This window comes from Nannobrachium achirus (assembly GCF_963921795.1).
Source record: "Nannobrachium achirus genome assembly, chromosome: 9".
In the NCBI taxonomy this organism is placed as follows: Eukaryota; Metazoa; Chordata; class Actinopteri; order Myctophiformes; family Myctophidae; genus Nannobrachium; species Nannobrachium achirus.
The window spans coordinates 21,295,894-21,320,640 of NC_137818.1; the positions used below are offsets into that span (position 1 = coordinate 21,295,894).

Here is a 24,747-nt window from a genome sequence, read left to right on the forward strand (position 1 = left end):
CGCTGTCATATTGCCTCTGTCAAAAGTATCAGATCTACAAGTTCAAAACGCATCGCTTCGCTCCACATTTCAAGCTTATGGATCTGCTACTTCTGATGCTTTTGCGTGGCGGTGTAGTGTGATTCTGCCTGACGCTCAGTGACGATAAATAAGGCATAAACATTGACAAAGGAGCCACATGTCAACAAAAGGCTGTCATGTTCCTTTAAGAGCACTTCTTTCAGAAGACATTTCTGCCAGACCTTACTTACACTAAGCCTTGTAAATGAGAATGAGTACAACTGACCTGAAATACCCTGGCCAGGGTCACTTATGTTACGCAACATGACAATGTCAAAAACACGCCAAAGATACACACAATTCAACAACCAGACACTTGCTCATTGCCATGTCATTGATCTAGCTACTCTTCCCCTTTCTAAGCGTCATATCGGTAAACAATCCACAATCCTTCAAACTAGTTAGATGTGTATGTACTGTAATGCTGCATAAAGCATAATATACATAGCAGTATTAGCTCACAGTGACACACACAGAGGGAGAGAGACAGAGCTTCGCACTCACCTGATCAGCTGGTCACTTTATCTGTGGACAAAGTGTCCCACCAAACTGTTCCCATCACCTGCTGAGCTGTTAAAAATGCATAAGGGGACGGCTACTGTTTCACTTGATGTCTGTAGGCTACCTCTGTAAGTCTACCTCGCTCTCCCTGCCCTCTCCCTGGTGTCAGCGAGAGGGAGGGAGGGGGAGAGAGAGAGAGAGAGAGAGAGAGAGAGAGAGAGAGAGAGAGAGAGAGGGAGGGAGAGAGAGAGAGAGTGAGGTGGGGAAGGAGGGAGAGAGATAGAGGGAGGGAGAGAGCTAATCTGCTAATCTTTTGTGTCTAGATTGCGCTGCCTATTCTTAGCCATATATTTCCCTTCCTTTGCAAAGAGAGTGTCATTTGACTTGAAAGTGTCAGTTTATTTAAAAAAACAAACAATAGAAAATAACAATAACAGGCTACTGCATACACTTTATGAGGTACATGATTCACATTCAGCTAATACTGTTTCCAATCTGTGCAGTATCCAATGCCACAGATTGTGTGTGACGGTCTATACAAAAAAAAAGAAAGAAAAAGAGATAGACAATTAATTTAGTCTTTCTGGGCAAATGTACTTGTCCACTTCACAGTCTTTCTGTGTAAACCAGGGGTTCTCAAAAAGTAGGGGTCCAGCAGGGGGTTCCTTGAGGGGGTTCCAAACGGACCCTTTCACATGTCTGTAACTCTTATAGAGTGTGCGCCAAAAAAAGAAACAAAACCAAAACGGAACCGCACTCTCTCAGAGCCAAGGGGGGTCCTTGAAATGAAAAGTTTTCGAGAATCAACAATAGGCTATGCACAGCAGCCATATTGGAAATAAATCGGGCCTCTTCCTTAATTCCTTCACAGGTCTTAACTATTATACTAATGAAGGCTCGGTTCCATTCTGCTCAAACTGAATGACATTGTGCATGTTGGCTCACTGGAACTATACGCCAGTGGGTCTCAAAGTGTCCTTGAGGCGGTTCCAAATAGCCCTGTATGGGTCTGTAACTCTGAGAGTGTACAAATGGAACCAAATGGACCAGTACGGGTCCATTTGGTTCCATTTGTACACTCTCAGAGTAATGGCGGTGCATGAAATCGAAATGTGTGAGAACCACTCTGCTACACCAAATGGAACAGGCACTTCATTTGAATACACCTGTGAAGGACGTACGGAAGTAAGGCCCAATTTCTTCCCAACATGGCCGCTGTGCATACATAGAAGCCTATCGGGTAGAGTCAGCGATTGGTGTGCTCTGTCATTTCTGTGTCCGAGCAGCCGAGGCTGAGGTGGGCTATGTGGATGAGGTCAGAGTTCTGCTGCTGCTGCTGGCCGGTCTGAGCGCCCTTGTCCCGGGACTGCACGATGGCCTGGCGCACACACGTGACCCACTGCTGCTTGTTGAAGGAGTCGTTGGCCTGCAAGCTGTGCGACTGGGCTTTGGAGCGCCCTCTGCTGCTCACGCGGAAACAGTTCCTGACTGCATGCACAGGGGTTACCACCGGGATGGGAGAGGTGGAGGCAGAAGGAGAGAGAGAGAGAGAAGTGGGAAAATTAAGTAGAAGGACAAAAAACCACAGGACAAAAATCCACTCGTCCTAGACAATTCGCCCTCCTGGCCCCCAAACAGTGGAATAAACTCCCTGTTGCACTAGAGACTCACTCCCTAGCTTCTGCCGTGGCCTGAAGACTAACCCCTTCAGAGTACTCCACCATAGTCCATAGCACTTACCATAGCACCCGCCTACTCCCAATGACCATACATGAAAGCATTCTTAGGTTTTATAACGTTTTTTACTGATTAGGTGCTTGGTCTACCTACGTTATTTTTTCTAGAATGATATTTCTATGCAATTGATTTATTGATGTTGATGTATTGTTGTATTACCGTGCTTCTTGTATTGATGTATGTATAACCTTCGCTCTGGATTAAGAGCGTCATCAATATTATGCTCTGGATAAACTGTAAACTGTTAACTGTAAGGATGATGTTCAGCTCCTGATTACAAAGTCCTAGTAGGCATGTAACGATTTATCTTAAATCAATTAAAATTGATTCAAACTGGTGACAGTTTAAATCAAACTACCGGTAATAACAAATGTATCGCGAGACAAACAGCAGAGGGCACAATTGAGAAAAGACAAAAAAATTAATACTGGATCTTTGTAAGAGGATTGAGAAAACCATGAGGCATTTGCTACCGTATTGAAAAGTGGTTAGCGAAAACACAGTATTGTAAAAAGTAAAAGAGAAGAAAATAATGGATTTGTGTAAGAGAAATAATAATAAAGAAAAATATGTAATTTGTCGGGAAAATGAATTTGTGTTTAAAAAAATCCTATCATGAATCTAGTATTGTGATTCAAATCGTATTGTGACTGTGAGATGAGTGAATCGTTACATGCCTATAAAGTCCCGAATGAGTTATAGCGCCAATGTTTTATTTTTTGCTTTAGTAAGATCAGTGGTTCTCAAAGGTTTTCATGTCAATTTAATGACCCCCAAATTGACCCCCATCTGAAACAACAGAGGTCTAACAACTGCAATTGAACCGGAGAACGTTGCAGTAATAAGCCCCCCCCCCCCCCCCCCCCCCCCCCCCACACACACACATACTAGCCGGTCAGTACACGCCAAGCAGCAAAAATATCAATGTACTACTACTGTATGTCATGAGCCATACAGATCTCTCCCCAGCAATCAGTGACGACTCGATTCATGGGTTGCATTTGTAGTCCTAAACGGCCATGTTGAGGACCAACACAGGTTTTTCAAAATGTGTCTGATTGGCATAGAACTTATGCCAATCAGAACACCTGTGTTGGTCCTCAACATGGCTGGTGTAGGACTACAAATGCAACCCATGGGACCAGATAAAGTCAAACCATGACTAGTCGGATCTGGCCTAGAATATCACCTGATTTCAACCAGCATAAATCCTGCCCACAAAAACGGACATCCTGGATTAATCAGAGAGGGTCCGATTGAGGCCAGATAAATAACTATAACTAATCAGATATGTCCCAGAATATAACCTTACATTCTCATATTTCAACTAACATTACAAACAATAACAATAATCCTATAGTCCATATGACGTCCTGGTAAGGACGTCAAGATCATCCCCGTATGGGCTGTGATCTGGCCTAGTTTTGAACGTCACCGGAGGACGGTATCATAACGTCATCATGACGTCATTTGGCTTGCAGGGCCAGGTCATCTGGGTTCTAGGGCTGTCACGATATGACATTTTACATGACGATTAATTGTCACTCAAATAATTGCGATTAACGATTTAATTGTGTTTTTGTCGTTGATAATTACATTTCTGTTTGGCTTTTAGGCTTTGAAGTTGCACGTGGCAGATAAGACACATGACCTAAATATACAAAGAAATAATGGACATATTTGACAACTTTCTACTTAAAAAACTAGACCAGGTCAACCTGGTTGTGCCAGACCCCCTGTCTGTCATCATCATTTATGACATCATGCCTTTTGTAGGCATGTCATCATCATGTCATCATCATATATACCCTTTATATAGAAAACCCGGACCGACATTTGCTTATGTAGGCCTACCCATTTCATGGGTCTGGCAATAACATTGATAGTGGAAATAGCCGATCTACAAGCTCACAACGCGTTGCGATGCGACGCGTTGTGAGCTTGTAGATCAGCTATTTCCACTATTTCTGACATTTTTCAACATTCACGATTATGACGATATGACAAAATAATTGCCATAATGTCTAATAATCACGATTAGACGATTATGTAATAATTGTGACAGCCCTAACGGTATCATAACGTCATCATGGCGTCATTTGGCTTGCAAGGTCAGGTCATCTGGGTTCAGGTCTGCTTTCTGTCCCCAGAATTTGAGCTAGGCGTAGCAGCGTTCAGTTTTCATGCACCGTGTATCTGGAAGTCTTAGTTATTTTCAGTGGTGGTGTAAAGTAACTTAAGTGCATGTGCTCAAGTAGCACTTTGCCCTAGCCTCGACGACCTTGCAGGCTTATGCAAAGGCTAAAATGTCATCAGATAGCATGTTATGTAGACTGATGCCAGGTCATTGTTAACCTGGAATCCTATAGTGAGTATAACGTAGTTTCAATGTACTGATTCGATATTTTTGGTTATTGCAAAAAAGGTTTCGTAGGTCGCATTTAGTATGAAAACCTGCAGATCATGTGCCTGCGTGCGAGTAGCCTCGTAAACCAGACTGGGAGGAGTCAGTTTACTAGGCGTGCGTGCGTGCGTGCGTACGTGCGTGCGTGCGTGCGTGCGTCGTGTGCGTGCGTGCGTCACGCCTCATGTCGCGCTCCATATATGGCCAAGATCCCTGATGTCATCAATATAAGTACCAAACATGCTGGTTGGTTAGTTATTATCCTCCACGCCCTGCTTGTGTCGGTTGTATTAATTACTGACTTTGCAATATGGACTGTGAGGTTCCATATTTAAGCAATGATTGCCTCATCCACATTTTCACGTTCTTAAACGTGGAGGATTTGATCAACGCCTCACGTGTCTGTAAGGATTGGCATGAAGCTGCACAGACCCCTTGGCTATGGAGGAGGATGGGCCTCCAGTGCTGGGGCTTCTGCAACGTGGCCGTGGTGGACAGCAAACACAGCAGGGACGCGTGGAAGAGGTACTACCTGCGGCGCTCCCACCTGGAGAGCAAGATGACGCAGGGCAGGGCCGGCTGCGACTACACCTGCAAAGGCCTGAGGGGTCACACGGGCAGAGTGGTCGGCTTAGTGTACCTGGAGAAGAACACGCCCACCGCTACAGAACCCTGGAGCTTCCAGAGCACTGTCTGCAGTGCCTCTACGGACGGGACCGTGAGAGCTTGGGATGTGAAGAACGGGGTGGAGTTGTGGCGCAGTGCCCCGCAGAGTCCTCTGACAAGTATCGTCGGTGACAGGGAGCATGGACTAGTGATTACATCCGACTCCTCAGGGCTCATCAAGAGCTGGCAGGCTCAGACAGGAGTGGAAGTGGCGTCCTACCCCACCGGCACCGAGTCTCCACACTGCACATTGCTACCATACACTATCAAAGACAGACGCTTTCTCTTCGTAGGCACCGCGCAAGGATCACTACTCACTCTGACTGGTCCCGAGTGGTCCAAAACGTCCAGTCTAGTGGTGTGCGACTCTTTCTGGGTCAACGTCCTGCTCGTATCTCCCGACAAGAAATGGATCTTGGCAGGAACCAAAGACAATCACAATCTGAGTCCAAAGGTGATCTCTGTTGCCAGTTTGATCGATCCGTCTGCGGAGGAAGATCCTCTGAGCCAGAGTCTGCCGGTCGCAGGGTTCTGCTCAGCCGTCTTTATGCCCTCCCAGCCTGCTAGACTGGCCGTCATCCACCAGGAGGCACGCTCGGGTCCCGGAGCCCTCACAGTGCTGGACGTCACCATGATGACGTCCAGAAACAAGTCAGAGATCAAGGTGGTGCAGGACGGGCCTTCCTCCTGCCTGATGTCCAACAAATCTGCACACAACGTCCTTCTGGAGGCCAAGGACGGCGACACGCTGGTGATGGCGGATCACCAAGAAGTCTGGATCCGTTTTCTGAAGCACGACGCCAGCGTGAAATTCCTGGCTGCCAAAGTTTCGTCCATATCTGTGGATGGCTTCCGTGTGGTGGCTGCGTGTCGGGACCTTTCTTTGAGAGTGTACACATGGACAAAAGACCAGCACCGAGAGGATGGGCGTCACTCCCTCACCCTGAAGAGCCGATATCACTTACTGGGAGGTTCTCACACCATGTCCAGGGGCTTCAGTCACGTGGCCTGTGACTACTCCAGCATCGTGGCCGTAGCAGAAGGCCACGACGGGAAAGATGTCCTGAAAGCTTACTCTTTCACCTCCTAAAGGCACATTGTGAAACACAATGGCACTACTGACATTACTTGCGCCAGCAGAGCGTGCAAGTACTGCGTTTGGCAGTGTATGTATGTACGTAGGTAGCTGTGCGTGTTTTATGCCCATTTATGGAGATCCCTGATGTCATCAATATTAAGCAAATCAGGGACCAGCATTTCTGGCAACATCATTAACAGCCAATGAGGCTACATTCCTGGTCATGCCAGCGGTGATGTCAGCAGAGTTTGCTATATAAGAGCATTTCTGGTAATGTCCTGTAAAGGCCAGCAGAGCGCACCTCATGGCGTGCGCTGCTGGTGCACAAGTAGTACTTGTGCACAAGGCACAAGTTGGCACCGGGACAGAGTGAAGTTCTAGTTTGCACTGCATTTGTTTTTTTATTCAAGCAGACCTTTGCCTATTTGTAAAGTATAGAGTAAAGTTCTATTGTTGGTGAAAATAATCTGACCTAACTCACAGTTTACACAAACATGCGTTCTGTGCTGAGGGCTCGCTTTCTATGCGCCGTTAAATCTTGTATCTTATGTATCTGATATTCACGCGTCCTCCTCACAAAGGATTGTTCATGTTTTATTTTCCAATTATTATTATTATTATTATTATTAAAATAATCTTTCATGAATTAAAAATAAATCGATTGATTTTTCAAAGCAGTTTTACATGAATAAATCCAAGAAAACCCCCCCCCCCAAAAATAAGCACAGGTTGAGAACCGCAGAGAACCAATTCGCCCTTTGTCAGCCTTCTGATTGGTCCCTGACTGACCAACCAGCAGGCTCTTTCTGCCTTGTCCCGCCCTGGTTCCGCCTTTTTTATGTCGAATTTGCTAAAACATAATTTTTGGAGAAATAAAAACATTTTAAAACATGACGAGTCACTATACTGCACCTGAGAGGCTCCTTTTTTACTGACACCAAGTTTAAAATTAGAATTGAATACACAAAATAACAATAAGAAGCAACTGAATTTCAATGGTAGTGGATGGAGAGAAAGGACTTTTGTCCAACCAAGACACAGCAACCAATGGGTGCGAAGAGGGGCAGGACAACAGGCGGGACTTGACAAAGGGTCAATTCTAACTGTGCCTCACCTTTATCGTTGCCCCCGGTGAAGGCCCCCCTGAAGGAGCCTCCGCCGCTGGCCTCTCCGTCAGGGATGTCCTCCAGGTGCAGCAGGGCGTTGGGCAGAGGCTGCCGGTACACCTGGTACACCTGGCCGCCCTCCTTGTCCTCTCCCGGCCTGGTCAGCACCAGAGCCAGCTCGAACAGGAACACATGCAGCCGCTAGGCAGGCAGGGAGGGACACGCCGTGCACACAGAGGGAGAAAAAAGGAAAGAAGGAAAGAAAAAGAAGAAGCTATATTTAGAATTGTGCATTTCACCCCTGCAAGCCAAATGACGTCATGATGACGTTATGATAACGGCCTCCGGTGACTCCGGTGATGTTCAGAACTAGGCTTGGGGATGATCTTGACGTAATTACCAGAACGTCATATGGACTATAGGATTATTGTTATTGTTTGTAATGTTAGTTGAAATATGAGCATAAGGTTATATTCTGGGACATATCTGATTAGTTATAGTTATTTATCTGGCCTCAATCGGACCCGCTCTGATTAATCCAGGATGTCCGTTTTCGTGGGCAGGATTTATGTTGGTTGAAACCAGGTGATATTCTAGGCCAGATCCGACTAGTTATGCTTTGACTTGATCTGGCCCCAATCGAGACGTCACTGATGCCTGATTATGGATCCCACTGGGAAAGATGGATGGAAACGGCATAGAGCGCTCGTTTTCAGTTATTGTCCACGACATTGCAAGCGGCGCGAAGGCCAGCAGACCTTGGTCCTGCTCTTCGCGCCCGAGCGCCGCAGTTACGAAGCCGTGGTGAATGCAATCGTTCTATTTACGGCACGATAAACGCAATGATAATTGGGTTTTGGTGCACCTCGCGCGGTCCAAGTGACTACAACGGAGCGCTCCCTACGTCCGGTTCAGCCAATCACAAGCTTAAAAAATGAGTCCGGGGTGTGGTTATCCATCTTTCCCAGTGGGATCCATAATCACGCGTCACTGATTGGTCCAGGTCCTGACCATGCTTGCTGGGACTGTATTCCACTGTTTCCCAAACACTGGGTCAGGGAACCATTTGGTAGGGTCTCTGACACATTTTTATGGGTCCCTTTATTTTTGTTTCCTATGTTTTGTTTCTTATTATTATTTCAAAACCTTTTAAAAAAGCATTCCCAAAAAAGCATGAGATTTTCATGAATAAACAACAAATTCAAATGATTTTCAACAAAAAAATAAAAATTGAAGAAATTCCATAAATTAGAAAAGAAATGTTTAATCCCAGTGAATCCTTGTACCCAGGGCCCAGAATTTGGTGCAACACCCCTGGGTGTATGTATTTCAGGAGAGAGAGGCGACTGCGGTTTTCCCGGTGAACCTGAGCGCAAGGTGGGGGCTCAGAGTGTGGGGAACACACACCACTGACTATTGCCGATGATGGAGAGTTTATATAGCCCTATGTATTGAGAGGAACTCTTGCCGATTTCGTAAGATTCTCGTCGCCAATTGAAAGATAAGTTATTTGGGGCCATGATGATATTCCTCTTCTTCCCACTACTAGACTACCGGTAATAAGAATTTATATTGTCTGTGTTATTGTTTATAACCACAATTAGTCACGTGTGGCAAGATCGCGGTTCTACTAGTTTTATAGTAGGTTAGTGTAGGCTTAGATTAGAAGCATTTTCAGAAGATAATTGAATGTTTTCCATTTAATGATTTCCTTTATCGTCATCTTGCGCTTATGCACGCAACTGTTTTCGCCAGGTTTTAAGGTCTTATTTTAGTTTCTCATAAGCTCGCGACCCTCCTTGCCCATCGGCCCCCACCGTTGCACTTAGGTTCACCGGGAAAACCGTGGTCGCGCGAGAGAGAGAGAAGTGCAGCTACCTGTCCCTTGCTGTTCTTCAGTTCTCCATGGCAGTAGATGAAGCGAGACGTCTGGATCTCAGGCAGCCTCTGGCTCTCCTCCAGGTAGGACAGACCCTGCCTGTAGAACTGACACTCCGCCTCGCCCGTCTTCCTGTCCACCTCTGACACAATTTCATGGATCAGATCCAACTGCAACCACACAACACAACACACAATGTAGTTCTTCTCAAACTTTTACATTTCAAGGTCTCCCCTTAACTGTGACAGTGTACGGGTCTATTTGGTTCCAATTGTATGCTGTTAGAGTTACAGACTTGTATGGGTCAATTTAGACCTCCATAAAGGAACCCACAAAGTCCCGGGAATCCACTTTAGAACCACTGATGTAGTGGGTGCAAAGATTGATGACCTAACAGGCTTATGCAAAGGCAAATCTTTAATTTAGATAGCATTTTGTATATAGACCGATGCCAAGCCACTTTCGACCGGTAACCTATCGTACATTGAGCTATAGTGTGTATAGCTTTGATGTACAGATTATTGGTGTTTTGATTTTATAGTTTTTATTGAATAGTTTCTTGGTCTACCTACGTTTTTAGTTTACTACTTCTATGTATTTGATGTGTTACCTTGTGCTGTCCTTGCTTATTGTAAGTCGCTCTGGATAAAGAGTGTCTGCTAAATGCCTTGTAAATTGCAAATCGACGTTAATCTCTCTCAAATAATCAATTTGAATAAAATAATCGATTTCGAGGGTTTCGTGTCACACAAATCTAACAGATCTACGAGCTCACAATGCATCATATGAGCGCAATGCGTTGTGAGCAAGTACATTTTGTCAGGAGATATTTTCTAATGTGGCTCCCCTGCCGTAACCCCTGCTAGGGTTACAGCATGGACAGGGATGTGGTGGCCATTGGGAAAAGCGGGAGAACTCCTGAACGGCCGGTTCATTCCCGGCCGTTCCAGGCGTTGTGTGCTTTGTTTTCACTAGTTTAAATCATTTTTAAAATGATAAATACAAAACAAACGGTTTTGGACATACAAGGTTTCCACCTGACAACGACGAAATATAACTCATGTAATTGGCCCACTGGCTTGTCACTTGTCAAATGGCAAATCTTTGAGTAGCAGCAGTGCTATAGAGAGAGATCTCTCTCTATAGCACGCAATGAGGGCCTCTACAACTCTTTTTCCCGGGCTGAATCAGGGGCCCAGCATGTCCCTGAGCATGGGTGTGTGTGTGAGAGAGAGAGGAAGAGAGAGAGAGAGAGATATAGTTCATAACTGACAGCGTCGGGCAGGGTGTCCTCATCGGGGTGGTCCGGCGGGGTGCACTTCTGGATCTCTTTGAGCAGCAGGGGGTATTTGACCAGGCGGCTCCGCGGGAGGTCCAGGAAGTTCCACAGGTCCAGCTTCCTGCTGAAGGACGACTCCTGGCACAGGCGCAGGAAGTGCTCCACCCGCTTGTCGTGCTTCTTCTGGTCCAGCAGCGCCTTGGCCCCCACCTGATTGCAGCAGTAGGTGACGTAGGCCTCCAGGCACGGGAACTGGAGCGGAATGGAGAGCACGATGATGGATGGAGAGAGAGAGAAAGCCAAGGATGTCTTTTAGATCAATGGTCCCCAAAATAATCATATTTTAACTGGGGACCCCCCCCCCCACCCTGACAAGCACTAAGAGTTGAAGCATTACATATTGTATGACATGGTTCTATTGTGAAAATAGCAGATCTACATGCTCACAACGCCTCGCATTGCGAGGCGTTCTGAGCATGTACTGTAGATCGGCTATTTCCACAATGTTTGCCTCTAATATTTGACAGCCATTGATCTAAAAGACAAAAGGTTTTCACTGTCCCAGTGGACTACTTACTGTATGTGCCATAGTGTCATCAGTGTTATACATTATCAGAGGAAAACCAATTACTTAATTACATTCAGTAATTGCGTATTATGATAAAAATAAGAACATTATAATGTTATGTAAAAACAAAATAAAAAAATTGTCCGTGTATGGACATATTCATGACCCCTGCATACTGTAGTGCCGGGGTTATTGCGACACCTGTGCAAGTGCACTGACCATGGTGTTCAGGTTTGGGTATCAAGCATTGGCTGGGTGAAACAGGCGCTCTCCCTCCCCTCAGTGTTCATTTAACTCTGAGACTGTACAAAACGGAACTCACTTCAAGGAAAAGGTTCGCTCTACCCGTTGCCGGATTGTTGAGGTTCTTGGGTGCGAAATTCGAGTAATAATACGTATGAAGAGAAGTAGAAACCGCACTCACTTGAGTCAATAAGTCTTTTTTAATAAAGAAGCCGCAGCAGCAGTAGTCAACAACTGTACAAAATGGAACACACACACACACACACACACACACACACACACACACACACACACACACACACACACACACACACACACACACACACACACACACACACACACACACACACACACACACACACACACACACACACACACACAGGAAATGGAAAGAGGTTCGGTCGTCTACTTCCTCTCCCGCGTGTCACCCAGTTCACATAAAACACACCACAGGCACAGACACACAGGAAGTGGAAAGAGGTTCACTTGTGTACTTCCTCTCACCCAGTTTATCAGCGTGTTCCCCACCTCTCCCACCGTCTTCTCCGATCCTCTCAGCTTCTCAAGGCGAGCCAGGAGGTCTGTGCACGAACGGGGAAGCAAATTAATGCACAGTACAAAAGATAATAATCCATCTCTCAAAAAAAAAGAGCTAACCTAACCCTGAATGACCATAATAGCTCAATTTGGAACCAGAGTGTTCCAAATTGACCTGAGAGTGTAAAAACCTAAGGGTGTATGTACACTCTCGGTCTGTAACTCTGAGAGTGTACAGAGTTAAAGACCATTGCAAATGGGGTCCTTGCGAATAAAAACATTTGAGAACCACCAGTGCTATTTGGACTCCTGATGTGCCATAGTGTCATCATAGTACTGTAAATCAGTGTCATACATATTCTGCAGAAAACCTGGAGACTGATATTCAGCAATTGGCTCTCATGATCAAAATAAGAACATTGTAATCGTGTGTAAAGAAAATAAAAAATAAAACATGTGCAAGGGACAAGACCAAGTCTTTGCCACGGACACATTGTCTGTGTACGGACATGTTGATGAACCCTGACAGACACATCCTCCATGCTGCTGAATTACAGCTCTCAATTATTACACGAGTGAATCATTGTAGGCTTAGTCATTCCACAGAATGATGAGTCATTTTAACAAGAGTTTCATTTATTAGATTAGGGTCCGGGAAGTTGCTTGCTTCCACATTGCGGTGTGTTTTTCTACCCTTTTTGGCCACTGTATTGTTCTCATTGTGATTAGGCGTTTCAAATAAGGATGTTGCTTACAATGAATGCACAATTCTTATGAAATTAGTTTTTACTTGCATGTAGTTATGTTTCTTGTTGGTGATTTAAAAATGTTCTTGCAACCTGGCGTTCCAATTTTGATACTGTAAAAAATAGCACAAATACCAGATCTACAAGCTCACAACACGTTGCAATGCCATTGTGTTGTGTGCTTGTATTTTCACAATTAGTCCGAAAAAACCTAACTGGCAACACTGATACGGAGCGAGTTGGAATAGTGTCCTGCAGAGAGTTGTACAGTACCTTCGTGGAGGGGTATGAGACTGTCCAGAGTTCCAAAGATATGACCCAGCTCACTTTCTGTCAGGATGTCCAGCTTTAACATGGGCTCATAGTACACCTGGACAGCACGCACACGCGCGCACACACACACACACACACACACACACACACACACACACACACACACACACACACACACACACACACACACACACACACACACACACACACACACACACACACACACACACACACACACACACACACACACACACACACACACACACACACACAGAGAGTAGAAGAACATTTCAGTTTGCTTCATGCTTTTATGTTTTTATTTAGTAACCAGTTTATAGTTGCCGGTTTGTTATTTTAACGTTTTGTTGTGTTGTATCGTCTCTGTCGGGTGGAAACCTCATATGTTCAAAACTGTTACTCTTTAGGTTTTGAATAAAAAATGAAAATAAGCGGATCTACAAGCGTTTTGAGCTTGTGGATCTGCTACTTTTGATGTTTTGATGTAATTTGTATAAGCCCTTTTTTGGGATTCTTCGTCTTTTGTGTTGTATTTTAATTGTGACAAATAAATCAAATCAAAGTAGACGAGGCACCGAGCAGATGAGAGAAACTGCATAAGCAGGGTTTGTTCCTTGACAGAAGTAAAATAGAGCAAATGAATCTGTGAATGAATGCAAGTACCTTCTTTACCAGGCTGAGGTCTTCAATCAGTTGCCTCTCTCCCTGAGTTAGCTCATAGATGATCTGCAGGGAAGCAGACACATTGTAACACTTAACTTCCCACATTCACAATTCCCACTCACAACAAACCGCACGCATGCACAGATACACAAAAGTCACTTCTCTGGATAAAAATGTGACATTTCAAATTTTCAACTTTTTTGAGGTACTTTTACTTAACAGAAGTATTTCTAATTTTCAAATACTTGTACTTCTACTCCACTACATCTCAGAGGCAAATATTGTACCTATATTATAAATATTGTCCCTTTTGTACGATTATTTGACTTCAGTAACTAACTTTAGTTACTACTGTAGTTATTTTGTATACTTGAATTATTATTACAGAACATACATTAAATAGATGGAATAAATAGATGTTTCAAAGACTGACCTCCAGTGACATTCCTAGGGTGGGGTTTTTGGGCTATTTGTCGCTGTGAGCACTTTCACTTCTCACGCTTTTGCACTGACTGACACTTTTTTGATTGGCATTGCACTGATAATTATTATTTGTTTCATGGCAGGATATGGTGACAGCACTGACTGTATTGGACACTTTATTTACTAGTAAGACGCCTCAGGGCCATGTCTTGGCCATCTGGCCAGTGATGTATATCGGACCAGTTACCTATACAGTATATGGAGACCCTGGTACCCATATATGGAGATCCATGTACTGTATATGGAGATATGCTGTGAGACCCCAAACATGCTTACTCAGTTATTCGAAATCCTATGACGTATATCACATCTGACATCATACATACAATCCCTTTTATGCCCATGCATGGAGATCCCTCTGAACCAGCCACACAGGTATGGGCTGTCTTCCTCCATATATGGGCATTCCCACATAAAGTGTTAGATATGGGCTTAATATTGATGACATCAGGGATCTCCATATATGGGCATAAAAGGAATTCTGTTAGAGTGGTTCCCATGACATCATAACATCCATCCATCCATCTTCAACCGCTTATCCGGAATTGGGTTGCAGGGGTAACAGTTCCAACTGAGACTTCCAGATTTCCTTATCCCGAGCAACTTCCTCCACTCCCTCAGGGAGTATACCGAGGTGTTCCCAAGCCAGTTTGGAGATATAATCCTTTCATCTGGTCTTTGGTCTGCCAGGGGGTCTCCTCCCAGTGGGACGTGCATCGAGGGCCTTCCTAGGAAGGTGCTCTGTGGCATCCGTACTAGATGCCCGAACCACCTAAGCTGACTCCTTTCCAAGTGTAGGAGTAGCGGTTCAATCCCTTTTATGCCCATACTTGGAGATCCCTGTCTGAACTAGCCCCATATAGAACCTCACCCGTCGCTGCATACTGTTGTGCTCCGAGACGAGGTCCTATAAAGGTATCCCCGTGGGGGGGGCGAACGCCTCCAACGTTGAGGTAGAAAACACTCTTCCCGAAATTGTATCCACAAAGTAAAGGTAGTTCCGAGCTCCCAGACTGTGATAACCTAAACAGGGTCAATAAAACATGAACCAGGGCACGAAACAACCCCTTAAAATCGCTAGTTTTGTCAGCCGGTAATGTTTACAAGCCTGGAAGTTGCCGCCGGAATGGTAGCATTAGCGGCCCCTCTGGTCGAATGTCTGTTCGAATGCAGCGACGGTTGGGGCTACGTTCGACCAGAGGGGCCGCTAATGCTACCATTCCGGCTGCAACTTCCAGGCTTGTAAACATTACCGGCTGACAAAACTAGCGATTTTAAGGGGTTGTTTCGTGCCCTGGTTCATGTTTTATTGACCCTGGTTAGGTTATCACAGTCTGGGAGCTCGGAACTACCGTTACTTTGTGGATACAATTTCGGGAAGAGTGTTTTCTACCTCAACGTTGGAGGCGTTCGCCCCCCCCCCCCCCCCCCCCACGGGGAAACCTTTATAGGACCTCGTCTCGGAGCACAACAGTATGCAGCGACGGGTGAGGTTCTATATGGGGCTATGTCTGAACCAGCCACACAGATATGGGCTGTCTTCCTCCATATATGGGCATTCCCAATTTTCCCATTTGAAGTCCTGTTAGATTATGGGCTTAAAGGAGTAGTTCACCACTTTTCAACCTGTCTTCATTTAATAGGTCCTCACTAATGTTCATAATAAAATAGCACAATTTTTTTCTATTCAGTCTGGGTCTCATAGGAGAGCTGTCAAATCCTTCTACCGGTGACATCATCGTTTGAAAATAATAATAAAAAAAAAAAGATTTTTATTATCACGAGAACAATGGCTTCCACTTTAACATTGCAACTTTTTCAGGAATAGAAAGCCTGCAGTTTCTATTAGCTTGCATTTCCCATTGATGATGTCACCGGTAGAAGGATTTGACCCACCCACAGCTCTCCTATGAGACCCAAACTGAGTAGAAAAAATCAAACCTCGGTTCGAAGTTAAGCGGTGAACTTTTATTCTATGTGTTCTAGAGTTATGAACTCTGTGATCTATACATGATCTATACAGTTATGGACTCTGTGATCTATTCATTCTTTATATATTCTGAATTCTACATTCTTTATATATTCTGAATGAATATATATAAAGAATGGAGGGCCGAATTATCATGTGAAGCTTGACCAATCCTCAAAGTATCCAATCATCAGACCGGGAGGGACACTACACACATATTCTGGACGTACAGGACAGATAAAACCTGTTCATTCTGAACTGAAATGGCCATATATGGACATGGGACACACATTTTGCTTTTTGAAAAAGCCTATTCATTCTGGACTGATATTTTGAACGTACGGGACAGATAAAACCTGTTCATTCTGGACTGAAATGACCATATATGGACATGAGGTGACATACATTTTGTTTTTGAAAAAGCCTGTTCATTCTGGACTGAAATGACTGAAATTGTGATATCTTATCATGAACATTAGTGAGGACCTATTATATGAAGATAGATTGAAAAGTGGTGGAGTGCCCCTTTAATGTTGATTGCAGGGATAGGTTGAAAAGTGGTGGAGTGCCCCTTTAATGTTGATTACAGGGATCAGGGATCTCCATATATATCCATCTATCTATCCATCTATCCATCTATCTATTTTATACATATGATACCTTGTGGGTCATTTTTTTTGTATATTTGAATCCCAATACTTTTGTACGTTAACTCAAGTTAATTTTGATTACCGAACCTTTTCTTTTAACAGTACCTTTACTCAAGTACAGAACTCGAGTACTTTTTCCACACGTACTGCCCACACACATGCTCTCTTTAACAGTGAGTTTTCTCAGCTGATTGCTTCAAACAGGAAGAGAGGCTTCTAGTGCCAGCTCACATCCTCTTTCACAACCTCCTGCAGAGAGTTGCTTCAGAGAAGTGAAGACAACAGGAGGCATTGCTGCTGGCCACACCCACCAAGCACCCACCAAGCACCCATATCTAGTTCAGTGGGTTAAGTCAGCAACCTTAAAACCAACGCTGTGACTGCTTTACTTTGTATACAAACCCAATAACCCATACATGAGCTCTCACAGTTAATCAAACTATTGGATTTAATCAATAAAAAAAGGAATGGGTAGAATCTTTTTTTTTTTTAATACTTCAAGGGATAGGAGTCAACGTATGAGAAAAGCAAAAAAGAATCTTGCATACTATCTTCACTTACAGTAAAACAAAGTTTAATGCAGATACTGTACATTTCGGTTATCAGCTTCATAAGTTGTACCTGATAAAGGTCAGAGCGACCGAAATGTTGTATCTCTTTTAATTATTATTATTTTTTTTCAAATGTGGGTCCATGACCAAATACATATCAATTTGGGGATCCTTGATATGAAACTGTTTCAGAAACACTGTTCTAGTGGTTCTCAACATTTTTAGCTCAAGACCCAAAAGGTGCGCATGGGTTGGCGCAGTGGTTAAGCCCCTACCCACCACCACAGATTGTATTCATGAAATACTTTTGAAAATATTTGAATTGTTTATAATTGATGAAAGGTTGTGACTACTTTGTGACAACTTTTTTAAATCTTACTTACTAAAAAAGAGATATTTACTTGCGAAAAATTGGTCCGATACCTGACCCACTGTTTTGGAAACAGTGTTCTAGATGTGGTGGACAAGTACTTTAACCTGTGCACCGACGGAGCGCAATGGTGGAAAAATAACTCACATTTTATACTTAAAGGCCCGCTGACACGTCCCAAAATTATAATAGTATGATAAAGTAGGTCATGTGGTCTCTCTGAAAACGGTCTGAAATAGTCTGAAACTCATGTCAAAGTATAATCTGCCCCTTGACCCCAACAACAGCTGACCAGTACAGTACGTAGTCTAAGTACAGTCAATTCATTTGATTATTAGCTTATAATTGCGCATTCCCACAATGACATCATAAAAATATTAACTCATATTTTAAGATGACTTTTTAAAGTGACAGTACCCCTTTAAGTAAAAGTAACAAAAGTATAGGCATCAAAATATACTTAAAGTACCAAAAGTAAAAGTACTCATCATTATGCATAAGGTCCCTTTTAACAAGTGGAATGGAATTTCACAAGTATACAATGTATAGAAATTGCTTGAAAAGAGCCGATCTACAAGATTGTAGATGTGCCATTTTCAAATTGTCAAATAATAATAATAATAACCAAAATTTACAAAGTAACTAGCAACTACGTTTTCCAATAATTATAGTGGCGTAGAAGTAAAATTATTGAAAATATGAAGTACTCCTGTATAGTAAAAATACCTCAAAATTCTACTTAAAGGGGAATACCACTCATTTTCAACATTGAACTGTGTCATTTATATTTTTAATATACCTTAAACAGTTGTGTGGAAATAAGAAAAAAGTCCCCCCTTCAGTATTACCGTACCTAGAACTGGAGGATTGATTGTGGGGTCATGTGATCAGTGACATCATGAAGATGTACTCTTTGGCTTCAAAATATACTTAATGATGTCACTGATGACCCGATGAACCCACAATCAATCCTCCAGTTCTAGGCAACACTCAAGGGATACCTTCTTCTTATTTCCACACAACTCTAAGGTATATTAAAGACATAGTTCAAAGTTGAAAATGAGTGGTATTCCACTTTAAGAACAGTTACTTTACACCACTGCGTGAAGGCTGTGAATGTGTGTGCTGTACCTCCTGGCGTTTGATCTCCTTGGCGGTGAAGTCGTGACTCCCCACCGTGTCGCTCCAGCACTGGCTCATCTGGTTGTTGCGTCGCCGTGGAAACGACGAGGCCTTCCCGCGAGAGCGCAACGGAGCTGGGGGCAAAGGTCGTGCTTCCGTACGAAAGCTGATGGAGCGCTGCAATGGTGGAGGAAAGACGCACACACACACAGGGAATTAATTTATGTTATGCTGTACAGTGCGGTATGATTGATGCCTGATTTACACTGTAGTTAGTTGTGTGCTGAACATAGCGATCTACAAGCTCGCAGCCAGTGTTGACGCATTGTGAGCTTGTAGAGCAGCAAGTCAAGTGGTCCTCGACCTGTGGGTCGGGATCCAACATGAGTTCGGGGGGTCCCCAGATGACAGTAAAGTGCCAAATTGAGGACTTTGATGGCCTTTTTAATACTTAAAGTAAAAAAAAAAGAAGAAAAAAATACCATTACTGCATCATAATTAATCAACAAACTATACTATAAAAATTGTCAAACATTGGCCAAATTGTCAAATAATATAAGAAAGAAGCATTGCACTGCAAGGCATTGTGAGCTTGTATTGTAGATGTCCCATTTTCACCAATAATTATTTGTGGAAGCGAGTCAAACTAAATGTAATGCCTCAAATTCCAAGTGCTTGTCAGATAAAACGTGTTTATTTTGGGGAGGTCACGGTCTGAAAACGACTGTTACAAGTCAAGTGTGTGCATGTGCGTGTGTGCGCGCGCGTGCGTGCGTGTGTGTGTGTGTGTGTGTGTGTGTGCGTGTGCGCGCGTGTGCATGCATGTGTTTTTACCGAGATGGACTGTCCAAAGCGTTTCAGGACTGGGGTCTTGGGCTGGGTTATGAGCCCCGTCATGCTGTTGGACTTCACCACTGGCTTAACCCTTTTGTTGCTGGGCTCCTAGAAAGACACCAAACATTCAACAACAGTCAGTCTGCTGACTGACAAGCTGACTGCTCCTAGCTAAACTAAAATAAAACAAATTTTAGGTCTGGTGAGGGTGCACATCGTTAGCCTCTTGCATAATTGCCTATACCAGGGGTTCCCAAACTTTTTGGGCTCAGGGCACCCCTATACATATTTTTTTCATCCGAGGCACCCCTAAATTATATGCACAATGTTCACTCCCAGCACCTTATATTTATGGCATATTTTAGCGATTATGTTGCGAGGAAAATGTTGAGATAATAGCCATTTTGGTTAGAACTGAATGAAAATAACTTTGTACTTTGTTTAAAATTATACTAAATATATTTTTTAAGTGTCCAAATAAATTCCAAATATTATCAAATTATCTCGAGGCACCCCTGGACTGCCATGACAGCACACCACCAGGGTGCCCCGTCACCCAAATTTGAAAACCCCTGGCCTATACAATACTAATAGGTTTTTAGGAAAGAAGAAACAAAAAAGCACTATCTGCCTGAGTCATCTAGGTCACTTTTTCCCCAAACAATGGGTCTAGGTGACATAGGCAATCATGACTGAAAGACTCATTTGTCTTTATATACGCCTAACGCTACTCTCCTAACACTGCTGATTCATCCTGCCTTGTTGCCTATGTCCTAGCCTATCAGAATGCTTGTTACATTCAAAACTAATTCCTGTCAAAAGGTTGACTTGAAATCTCTCAAGTCATTTTGGAATGTAACAATCATTCTGATGAGGCTGATGACATAGGCAATAAGGCACAATGAAGCAGCAGTGTTAGGAGAGTAGAGTTTTAGGCAGACATGTCAATTTGGCCAGTTTTGCTACTGTATGAGGCTAACAATGTGTTCTCTATGGGCCTGGTCTTTGTAACAAATGGCCTATGACCTGAGATCTGTGGAAACTGTGTGTGTGGTGTTGCATTATGTGGTAATAATATGGTATCATTTGTTTGTTTGTATAGGGGGAGGGGGGTCACTTAAACTCATTTAACCTCTTAAACCCAATGCGCCGCGTTGTGTGCTCATAGATCAGCCATTTTCTACAAACGTACGTTTATCCATTTTTACCCATTATAACATGCCCAGGAACAGGGATGCTAGGTGTCATGTGGTTAATGCTGTAACCATGTGCATGATGTGGATGAGAGGGTATTTAGAGAAACATACTTCCCAAAGATTACACACACCCAAAGTGAGTTTGAAAACATGACCAACGACAAAAAACTCCTACTCATCATACCTGCTCCCTCCTACTCATATACTGGGAGAAATACAACAATGTGCGAACACAGCAGCAAGATTTGTGATCTGTTGCGATAAAAGAAGGCCAGAGAATGGAATACAACCACCCTACCCTAGGACTACAGACCAATAATTTACATCTAGACCTGCCGCACATACAGTATAAACAGACTTGCTACCTTTAATATATATAACGACACAATGTGACATACTGTAGCTGAGCTCTGTTTACACAATGCTCCAACTGTATATGCTGTATGTTCCCCATTTTCAAGTTTTCATTATATTTTGACACTTGCTTTGGCAATGTAAACATGTTTTCTCATGCCAATTAAGCTCCTATGAATTGAATTGTATTTTTTGCCACACTAGCATATTATGCTACTAATGTTGTATTTTAGTTAATGTGAAGCAAATGGGGGTACATCAGATACATATTCACATATGATATTGTGTATACCACCTAAAATGTTAATACAAGAGTTTTAGAAACCCAAACAAAGGTATGTATAATATACATCTTCAAAAATGCTATTAGATGCGAGTATCTCACCTCTGAGTCCTTCATCATGATCATGTCTTCATCATCTTGGTCCTCCTCTTCATCCTGATAACAACATAAACAGTCACTAACAATAATGACTTCACACACATACTGTACACACACACACACACGCACACACGCACACAGCTGTTCTATAAACCCTCCACTGTGTGTGTGCGTGCATGGGAGCAATTAAATGCCTTGGTTGGACTAGAAAGTGTCTGAATGCTTTTAAATCAATAAACTGTGTTGTTGACTAAAGACTGTGTGTGTAATTTCCTATATGGAAAGCAAGGCATGATGTTTGTGAATGATGGCAGATGATCAGGAAAGAGGACAGAAAGATGTCAAAGAAGGAGAGGAAGTGCTGCAGGGTGCAGAGCTCTCAGTTCCTGTGTGAGCCCTTCAAAGAGCCAGAGGAGGTGGGGTGTGAAGCGTGTGTCTGTGTATTACAATACAAGATGTCTGCCCCATTGCCACACTAACCACATCAGCAGCCCAAGTGTCCCTTTACCAAGGGGACACTTCACCATAACAACAGAAATAGATCTGTGATGCAATAGTTGAAACAGTTGTAAATCCACCATCCAAGGAAGTAGTAGAAATCTTCACTTTCGATGTGGAATGTTGGAAACATGTGCAAAACAAATTATACAGGGAGACTGAAGAATGAAGAATACTGCAAAAGTTGTATGAAGAAGCATTAGCCTTGACCCACGACTGTCAGATTTTTTTTTTTTTAATTCTAACTTTGACTTTTGTGAGTCTTTGTCAAAGACTTGTCAGAGAAAATGTCAGAATCGTTCAAATCCATCTCTTGCAGTCTTGGTGCAAGGCTAAAGAAGCATTTACTAGAGTTGTTCTGTTCTTGAATAAAGGAAGAGACCTTTAGTGAGTGCACTACAGAGCACTTTTCAGCTTTGCACTCGGCACTGTGGTAATGAAGGTAAGGTTGACTAACTTCCGTTAGCTACAGCAGTGGTTCTCAACCTGTGGGTCGTGATTTTTGGTGGGACAGCGAAATGACAATTTAAGGACCTTTTAAAGAAAATAAAATAAAAAGAGACTTACTGTGTCAATAGTAATCAACAAACTATACCTCAAAAGCTGTAAAAATGCAATTCGACAAGTCCTACTATTCTATTTTGTGTGCTAAATCAGGGTGGAGGGTCCCCACTACATATATGATTACTTTAGGGGTTCGCAGCCTGAAAGGTTTGAGAACCACTGAGCCAGAGAGATAGAGAAATGAAGATTGAGGCACTAGAGATGGGGGTGAGAGCACAGAACATACAGCCTCTCTCACAGACAGTATTACCCACCTCTGTGATTCTGTTTACATGGTCAGGGCCTGGCTCCTGCTTTCTCTTCTTCTATAGACAGACATGAGTGTGAAAATGAATTGATGAGCAGTGAGCACATCACTGCTAGACTTGCTTAATTCTAGCAAAGGCAAAGCTTTGCTAGAATTAAGCAAAAGCGGGGGAAAAGGGGAGATGGAGAAATTCAGATAGAGGGACTTACCCCAGCATGGTCATAGCTCTCAGGGTCTCTTGGCCTCGCAGACCTAATGAACCGCAACGACCACAGACGAGGAGCAGAAGACAGTCAATGCACATTTTTGATGAGAAAGATCTAAAAGGACAGCATGCAAACTTCCACCAGGACGATGACACAAAAAATAAACTGTTTGCTTTACGTGACCAACACACCAGCCTGCAGTATTATGCACCAGCTTAAAAAAGGTCGTATTGTCATTTTTAATCACCAAAGACAAACAATCGTTAATCTGTGTCAACTCAGAGTAGTATTTATCTCATAATAAACTTAAAGACCAGCAGCATCATACCAGGAAGAAGTGCATGCGTTTCCAGTCTCCTCTATCTCCATCTTCTGTCGTTTGTTGGTCATCAATGCATTCTCACAGAACAAGGACTCTCCTCAAAATGGAATTGGCCAAAAAAAAAAAAAAAAAAAGATATCCCTCTTACTGGTTTTGCAGTCACCTGTGGACATGTATGGCTGTTCATAGAGCCAGAGCTCTCAGTGCGCTCCTCTCCCCTCTCGCTCTTCCTCGTTCTCTCAGATTCAACCACATCCTTTAAGGGCTGTATTTCTTCACGTATGCACACTGCTCATTTCACAGGACGGAAAAAGAGCTGAACCTGCTCAATCTGTACACCGAAGCGGTGAAAGCTGGGTTAAACGTACAGTACAGAGGCACAAACCAAAGAAACTGCCTGCTTTGTGTGAGACAAGAGGAAGTGAAAGTAATAATTGTTAACGTAGACTTGAACAGGAAAACGGTCACAATGAAAAGCCCATTCAATAATTGCATAGTTAAATTTACAATACTGCGTTTGCCTTTGAGGCAAAACCACAATGACAGGCAACTTAATTCTAATTTGTAAAAATAAAGCCTTATGATCGGGACTTTTGATGACAAGTTTGGTGGCGAAGACGTTTTGCTGATTCAGGGGCTCGATGCTTCCCGGATATCTGACGCTTAAGATGAAACTGTAAGCAGGTCAGGCTGGGAAATGACGTGCACATCATTTCCACTCACAGCTTGTTCATTTCAAAATGTTTAATACGCTGCACTGTTTTCCAAACTGTGGGGCGGGACACATCATGGGCCAATTTTTATGAGTAAATATCCCTTTTTTACGTTTTCCTACATTAAAATTATTATTTTATACACACACACAAAGATTTTTAAAAATCAAGTATTTCATAAATACAATTTAAATAAATGAATTATTTCCATAAAGTTTAAGAAGTTGTGAAAATAACATATGGCCACGTTGTGAGCTTGTAGCCATTTTCACTAGTTTGGGTCCCGGGCAAAGGACTGATCTACTGAATTAACCAAACACAGGCAAAACAAAAGAATGCAATAAAGACAAACTCACGATGGAACTTTTACACGTTTATTCACTAAGTGCTCCCATTTCAAGATACAACTCTGAACTGTTATGTCATTTGGAGTTAAAGTAGAAAGAAGACAGTTTATGAACTACACGTTTTTTGTATGCGACATGTGCCACAATTCTGTCCCCAAATAAAATAGAAAATAAACAAATA

At 43.1% G+C, this 24,747-nt stretch overlaps 2 protein-coding genes across 3 annotated transcripts; one reads left to right on the forward strand and one right to left on the reverse strand.

Annotated features, from left to right (window-relative positions):
* Positions 1-1,660: 1,660 nt before the first annotated feature.
* On the reverse strand, positions 1,661-23,620 carry arhgef3l (Rho guanine nucleotide exchange factor (GEF) 3, like). Of its 2 annotated transcripts, XM_080733276.1 has the most exons (13): positions 23,513-23,620; positions 23,188-23,230; positions 22,986-23,036; positions 21,673-21,726; positions 19,738-19,845; positions 18,913-19,080; positions 13,759-13,821; positions 13,078-13,174; positions 12,026-12,102; positions 10,705-10,962; positions 9,431-9,601; positions 7,561-7,753; positions 1,661-2,049 (listed from the first exon to the last, which is right to left on the reverse strand). In XM_080733276.1, exons 1-13 carry the CDS (start codon positions 23,572-23,574, stop codon positions 1,808-1,810), a joined length of 1,587 nt encoding a protein of 528 aa, XP_080589402.1. In that variant the 5' UTR covers positions 23,575-23,620; the 3' UTR covers positions 1,661-1,807. The 2 variants fall into 2 exon arrangements, with proteins under 2 accessions (XP_080589402.1, XP_080589403.1); XM_080733277.1 differs by lacking the exon at positions 22,986-23,036.
* On the forward strand, positions 5,013-6,458 carry LOC308291754 (F-box/WD repeat-containing protein 12-like; the record flags this gene model as incomplete). Its single annotated transcript, XM_080733882.1, has 1 exon — positions 5,013-6,458. One exon carries the CDS (start codon positions 5,013-5,015, stop codon positions 6,456-6,458), a length of 1,446 nt encoding a protein of 481 aa, XP_080590008.1.
* Positions 23,621-24,747: the final 1,127 nt, after the last annotated feature.